The 6,832-nt window shown below is 51.1% G+C and overlaps 2 protein-coding genes and 1 long non-coding RNA gene across 3 annotated transcripts in view; 2 read left to right on the top strand and 1 right to left on the bottom strand.

The window, feature by feature from the left end:
• The window catches only part of LOC106816968 (structural maintenance of chromosomes flexible hinge domain-containing protein 1-like), an 8,459-nt gene extending 7,429 nt beyond the window's left edge, over positions 1-1,030 (top strand). Inside the window, exons 6-7 of the mRNA XM_014821614.1 lie at positions 471-574; positions 961-1,030. Of these exons, the coding sequence (XP_014677100.1) occupies positions 471-574; positions 961-1,030 (174 nt within the window). The remainder of the gene's footprint in view (positions 1-470; positions 575-960) is intronic.
• Positions 1,031-1,286: 256 nt separating this feature from the next.
• Positions 1,287-6,832, top strand: part of LOC106816967 (structural maintenance of chromosomes flexible hinge domain-containing protein 1-like) — a 15,195-nt gene continuing 9,649 nt past the window's right edge. The window contains exons 1-4 of the mRNA XM_014821613.1: positions 1,287-1,328; positions 1,823-2,033; positions 2,750-2,873; positions 3,417-3,476. Of these exons, the coding sequence (XP_014677099.1) occupies positions 1,287-1,328; positions 1,823-2,033; positions 2,750-2,873; positions 3,417-3,476 (437 nt within the window). The remainder of the gene's footprint in view (positions 1,329-1,822; positions 2,034-2,749; positions 2,874-3,416; positions 3,477-6,832) is intronic.
• Positions 5,701-6,832, bottom strand: LOC106816973. The gene is made up of 3 exons (XR_001394973.1): positions 6,812-6,832; positions 6,332-6,414; positions 5,701-5,742 (listed from the first exon to the last, which is right to left on the bottom strand). It is a non-coding gene; the product is annotated as an uncharacterized LOC106816973 (long non-coding RNA).

Here is a 6,832-nt window from a genome sequence, read left to right as displayed (position 1 = left end):
CGGGCATTTTTTTTTGTAAATTTGTAATTCGCGAGGTCGGTGCGGATCCGTTGAGGAAGGGTGCCTTGCTGAGGCAAACGACTACACTAAACATAGACAAGTATCAACTATGACGTGAATGATCGTGACAGGAACGTGCTATAATCATGGTGCATTTTGGTATGTATTACATTGTTATATGCACATATATGTTGTGTACGTGTTGTCATGTGAATATGTGTATACATCTACCAAAAGGAAAAAATGTAGAGGATGTAGTGGGGTGGCAGGATGGTGCTAGTTGTAGCTGTGCGGTGTCTTCGCTGCCACTATCGGATATCAGCTCGTTGTTCGCCATCATAACACGTTTCTCACACACACACTCACAAATAAGTACACAAAAATAACTCGCTAAAAATGCGGCGATAACTAAGAGCGATGTTAAACGAAGTCGAAATTGCCAAAGTGTTGCTTGCTGGGTTTTGCTGCAGGAACTCTACCACTTACTACATTCCACGGTCCGGGAACGCGAAACAGCAGTTAAGACTGACAGCGGGAGGAAGCCTCCAGTCATTCTAAGAACATCGACATTGAGGTAAGCTCACACTACTAATTGAATGACTAGTCATAATCAAAGAATTGACCTCAATAACCGCTTCTGTGTTGAGCCAGAGGGCGTCTTCGAGCGAAGACAAGTCAGACAGGCCACACCCTCGGTAGCAGGCGTTTTAATTCTAGGCCTGCGATAATCAAAACTTAGTGATGATTAAAAAACAAAAAAAAAAACATCTTCCCTTAAGCTGACCAAGGTTTCGCTCATCTGCCTCCCGTCATGGCGGCACGGCGCTGACGTTTTGTAGTTGCCGGTCGTTACGCCTGATAATACAGATGCGTAACCTCGCTGACATTGTTACTGATACGTGAGATGGACGTGTGCACATGGCTAACATCCTTTGATGTCATTGCCATTATTACTTATAGCTGGCCGATGCAGATGCTGAGTAGTCCCCTGACTTCTGCCGCCGGTTTCACGGTGACGAAGCAGTATTGATATACATCCTCTGCCATTGCCGTGGTTATAGGAACGGCGCAGAAGCTAACCTCCTCACCTTTACCGTGGTTACACGGCAACGATGCATTTTAACACAATTAACATCATCTGCTATTGTCGCAGTGTACAGACGATGACGCAGATGCTAACATCTTCCGTCGTTTGCCCGTGGTTACCAGGGCGGACGCATGCAGGATGCGCCGCAGGCGCAGCGCGATTCGCTAACGCCGCGCCTTGCCGTGGGTTACAGGTGACGATGCAGACTGCTAACATCTCCATCCGTTACCGCTGGTTACAGGTGAACCGATGCAGCATGCTAACATCCTCCGCCGTTACGCTGGCTTTTACAGGTGACAGTGCAGACTTGCTTAACATCCTTCGGTCGTGTGCCATGGTTACAGGTGACGATGCAGTGCCGCTCGCAGGCTCCTGCGCGACGCAACGGCCCGCCTCGTTGGCCGGTGGTTACAGCCCGTGACGACTGCAGACGCTAACATCCATCTGCCCCGTTGCCGCTGGTTACAGGTGACGACTGCAGATGCGCTCGCAGGCATGCCGCGCGACCGCACCTTGCGCGACGTCTGCTACACGCCCGGGCCTGTTGCCGTGGTTACAGGGTGACGATGCCAGAACGCTAACATCCTCCGCCGTGCCGCTGGTGATACAATGACGATGCAGATGCGCTCGCAGGCGCGCGCGACGCACCTGCGCGAAGTCGCTAACGCCCGCCGTTGCCGTGGTTACAGGTGACAATGCAGACGCTAACATCCTCCGCCGTTGCCGTGGTTACAGGTGACGATGCAGATGCGCTCGCAGGCGCGCGCGACGCACCTGCGCGACGTCGCCGACGACATGCAAACGCTGTACGTCGCGGCGGCGGCGAGCACGTTCGAGTTTCGCGCCAAGGTCGCAGCCGTCTCGGGCGTCGTCGAGGGCGTCGTCCGCTACCACCCGTTCCTCTACGACAGGGAGACGTTCCCAGCCGAGTTCGTCGACCCCAGAGGTGCGTGGCGGTGAGAGGGGGAGGAGGAGGGAGAGGTAGGAGTAGGAGAGAGGTGCGTGGGGAGAAGGGAGGGGGAGGTACGTAGGGGGATATGTGGAGAGGTGCGTGGTGGCGGGAGGAAGAGGAAGAGAAGCGAGAGAGGCGTGCTGGCAGGAGGGCGACGAGGGAGAGAGAAGAGTGTGGTGGCGGGAGAGGGAGGAGGAAGCGAGAGGTGAAGAGGTGAGAGAGTGGTGCGATAGCGGATGAACGTGGCGCCGTCAAACGAGGGACACGATAGCAGGTAAACGTGCTCTTCATTCATCGGAAAGGAAGGGGTAGGAGTCGGCGGTTTGAGGGGGGAAGAGAGGGGGAGGTTTGTAAAAGATTGGATGGAGAGGTGTGTGGTGACAGGAGGAGAGAGGGAGGTTCGTAGAGGGGAAGGGAGGACAGGTTCGTACGTAGTGGCGAAGGGGAAGAGAGGGAGGACAGGTTCGTAGTGGCGAAGGGGAAGAGAGGGAGGGAGGTTCGTAAGGGGTGGTGGAGAGATGTGTCGGAAAGGGGGGAAGGGGAGAGGTCTCTGGAGGCACGACACATACAGGTACTTGGGTTGGGATGATGGATGGAGAGGTGCGTAGGGGATGTGGGCTGACATGGAGGTGCGCGAGGCACCAGTAAGAGAGGGACACGATAGCAGGACTCTTCATTCATTGTCCGCGCTGATCACGCGTCCGTTACAGACGTTGAGCCGGAGATCGAGGACGAGCACGACTACGCGATACCGACGACGAAAGCGCGCGGCCGACGCCCGATCTTCGACTGCTACTGGAACGGTCGCATGATTCCCTACACAACGATTCATGAGTGAGCAAACCTCGATTCTTCTGCATAGTTGCGTCTGCACAATTCTTCTACACAATTTCTTATGCATGATTTCTTCTACACAATTTCTTATGCACAATTTCTTCTACACAATTTCTTATGCACAATTTCTTCTACACAATTTCTTATGCACAATTTCTTCTGCATGATTTCTTTTGCACAATTTCTTTTGCACGATTCTTTTCCGCAATTTCTTCTGCACCATTTCTTCTTCAGCACGATTTCCTGCTCACATTTTTGTCTTCTGCACGATTCTGCACGTTTCTTCTGCACAGTTCTTCTCCACGATTTCCGCCTGCAATTCGTTTCTGTGCAATTCGTGCAGTGCCATCTAGAGGTGGATACCCTCACGGAATGGGCCGATAGTCGGCTACGATAGTCAGTGATTGACGAATGAGATTTTTAATAGTTTAAACAAAGCGCGAGAAGTCAGGCAATCACCAACTATTTAGCAGAGTCGAGTTCTTTCCCTATTGCCGTGTAAAGTGTAAATGTGACTTCACTGGTTATTTGTTGGTTTCGCAGGTTCGATTGGTGCGCACCGCCAAAGAAAGAGAAGGCGGTACCTCTAGCATGCTGGAACAGGTAAGGCCACAATTAAAAAAATCTTTGTTTGCCCTCACCCGACCCAGGGTAGGCTTTTTTTCTATAGGTAGTGTTGTGCGCTTCAGCAAGGCACCCTGTCTCAACGGGCGATCCGCACCGACGCTCGCGATATACAAATTTACAACAAAAAGCAAAAAATGTTGGACAGCGAGGGCGCTCCACGCGAGCTGGGCCGGTGACCGAGGGCGTAGGCCGTAGCGCAGGTAGTTGCACGGTGCTCTCGGCGGATGCCGGAGATCGCGACGACTGGTGAATTGCTGCTTGGCGTTTTCGCTCGGCCGAACAAGTGCGCGGCGCAGACGTCAGCGTCGCCCGGCTGCGCGAGGGTGGACCTGCCTGTCGGGCGGCGGACCTGCGAATGGCGATAGGTCATAGCGTCGGGTGCGAGTGCAAGGGTCGCGCGGCGTTGGGAAGGTCACTGAAGTGCTCATTCATGTTATATTTTTTTTCCGTTCTCTCTTGTCGCTCTCTCTCTCTCTTGCTCTTCTCAGCTCCTGCTCTCTATCTCTTTATTTCTGTCTCCCTCCTTCTTTCTCTCGTAATGCGTCCTCTATTCTTATTTTCTCTCTCTCTCTCTCTGCTTTTTTTTTCTGCTCGTCTCTCTGCGTTCTTATTTTCTCTCTCTGCTCTGCTCTTATATTCTGTCTCTATCTGTTTTTTTTCCTTCCCCCGCCGCTTCTCTCGTCTCTGGATCCCTCCCTCTGCTAGGGCTTGTAACGTCAGATGACGACTGATCACTAGATACCGATCCTTTCACCGTCTGTTAGGCAAGGTGGAGAGGGGAGAGTTTACCTTTCTGGTTTCTGATGGAAGGCCTTTCAGTATATCGCCCTGCCTTGTTTTTTCGTTTGCTGTTCCGAAAGTCGGTTCGCTTGCGATATAGCAAGCTCGGTGAACGTTCCTCGGAGTCAGCCGGCTGTTGAGAATGATCTTGTCAGGCATCGTAAAGGCATTGAGGGCAAACGAAAGGTTGGAGCCACGAGCAAGATGTATGACGGAAATAAGGTGCTGATAATCCCACACGTAGCACGCTGTTAAGCCGGATTTCTAGTCGCAAATTTCTGCATTTTGATTTTCTACAAAAATCCTCAAAGTAAAAAAACGCAAACAAGCCTATGCAATGAGGCTTTTTACAAAAGAAATAAAATGCCAATTTGATATGGTAAGAATGTCCGGTCGACAAACACAGCGTGCGGAACCGGGTTAAGCCCACGCACAAGACCGCATCCGTTCGAAGCAGCCATCTTTGGTCGCACGAGACCGCATCCGTTTGCCACCTGGCAGCTTAGATGCGACATATTATATGACTACTTAGGCCTTAGGATGACTACTTAAGGCAGAGTTTAAAAAAATAAAAAACCCTAACCCTAACCCTAACTAACCTAAACCCTAAACCTAAGATCCTAAACCTAAAAAAAAAAATTAAATTAAATTAAAGTGCCTAGTAGGTCATATAATTATCGCATCTTTTAACTTGCCGGTTTTGGCATCCGTTCGACGTTGCCATCTTTGGATCAGACGAACCGCATCAATGTTTCGACGCAGCCATGTTGATCACGCGAGCGCTGGGGGAGAGGCGCGGACGACTCACGCGCTGTTGATCGTGCCGATGAAGAAGACCGGCTGGTTGCCCGACGCCAAAGTAGGCATGATTGTCGGTGTTGTTGAGAGCGTGGCACCGTGCTCTGTCGTCTGCCGCGGGCGTCGCCGGCCTGCGCGCCCGTCCCTGCCAACATGGCACCGACCTCGCTGAATACATCAGCTAGCTTTGTTTGAAGTTCTAACCGACGCTCATAAGTATATGTGCATTTCACACAGTGAATATTTAATATTGTGAATATCATATATATATTTAATAATAATATATAATTATATTTTATATATGGACTACCACGGAGCGCATCCCTACCCGCGCAGGCACGCATGCGCACACACACGTAGTATATTTATAATTATGTATATGGGTATGAAAAAATATTGCCGCAATTTAACAAAACAAAAAACTTCGGGCACAGATGATTTGCACGATAAAACTTCTAGTGCGCGGCACAAATTCTGTCCCGCTTGGCAATGTTGTGGTTTATAATTTTTGCTACGTATGCTACACATCCGGCCGGCTATTCCTTTGTGGAACTTTGAAGTATGTTAGTATGCCCACTCGTTCAGCTCTGCTCGACGTCTATTTGCCCTTGCCCGTTGTCAATGACACAGACCATTTGTTCCGGCCCTGCTTCTGGGTTAACATCTGCGCAATGGCGGACGCTTGGCAAAAATTCGACTTCACTTGTCTAAACATGTCAGCGTATGAAATGCCATTGGATTATTTGCAAATGCATTGAAGAAACTGTGCTGTCTCTCTCTCTCTCTCTCTCTCTCTTTATTTTCTCGCTAGCCAACTTGTAACCTCTCGTTCTCCGTCACCCTTCTTTCTCTTTCTCTCTTTCTCTCTCTCTCTCTCTCTCTCTTTCTCTCTCTCTCTCTCTCTCTCTCTCTCACTCTACCTCTCCCCCTTCTCTCTCCCTTTCTCTATCTCTTTCCTTCTCTCTCTCGTCTCTCTCTCTCTCTCTCTCTCTCTCTCTCTACCTCTCCCCTTTCTCTCTCCCTTTCTGTATCTCTTTCCTTCTCTCTCTCTCGCACTCTCTCTCTCTCTCGCTCTCTCGCGCTCTCTCTCTCGCGCTCTCTCTCTCTCTCGCACTCTCTCTCTCTCTCTCTCTCGTGCTCTAGTTCTCATATGCTCTCCTTTCCCCTGTTCTCTCCTCGCTTCCTCATCCTCTCTCTCCTACCTTCTCGTCTCACTATGACAACTGACACTCGCCACTGCACAGACAACTCACCAGTCTCAGCTCGATGTGCCTCGGCCCATCGTTCTGTGACGTCGCGGCCAGAGAGTTATCGATGAGCTCAGCAAACGCGTACGCTGCGTGGAAAGAGAAACGACGATGGACGACACTTCACACACGGCGTGGCGCTGTAAAATTTTAATTTTTTAACGGACGAAAAGCGGCCAAACGATTTACTCGCCCCCGCCTAACTTATCTATAAACTACGACCTAATCTGTAAATTTATTAGTTTCGCGTTCACCGCCGCTGCAAAATGTCGCACGGGCTCCGGCTCAGACCAAACGACTGCCGCCAATTCAACGGGTCACCGCTGCCACTGTGTATTGTAGGGGGAATTGTGTTCCTTGCGAGGGAGGCGTACGAACAACGACGACGCTCTCCTGCAATCGCAGCAGTGCCGCCGTGAGGGGGCGCCACCGTGCGTCGCTGCTAACACAGCGAGGGGGCGCCACCGATCGCCGCCGCGTACGTACGTAGTGGGTTGTGTCCCTCGG

The sequence above is a fragment of the Priapulus caudatus genome, unplaced genomic scaffold, assembly GCF_000485595.1.
Source record: "Priapulus caudatus unplaced genomic scaffold, Priapulus_caudatus-5.0.1 Scaffold1548, whole genome shotgun sequence".
Classification (NCBI taxonomy): Eukaryota; Metazoa; Priapulida; class Priapulimorpha; order Priapulimorphida; family Priapulidae; genus Priapulus; species Priapulus caudatus.
The sequence above is the reverse complement of the archived record's forward strand: the minus strand, read 5'-3'. Positions and strand labels throughout refer to the sequence as shown.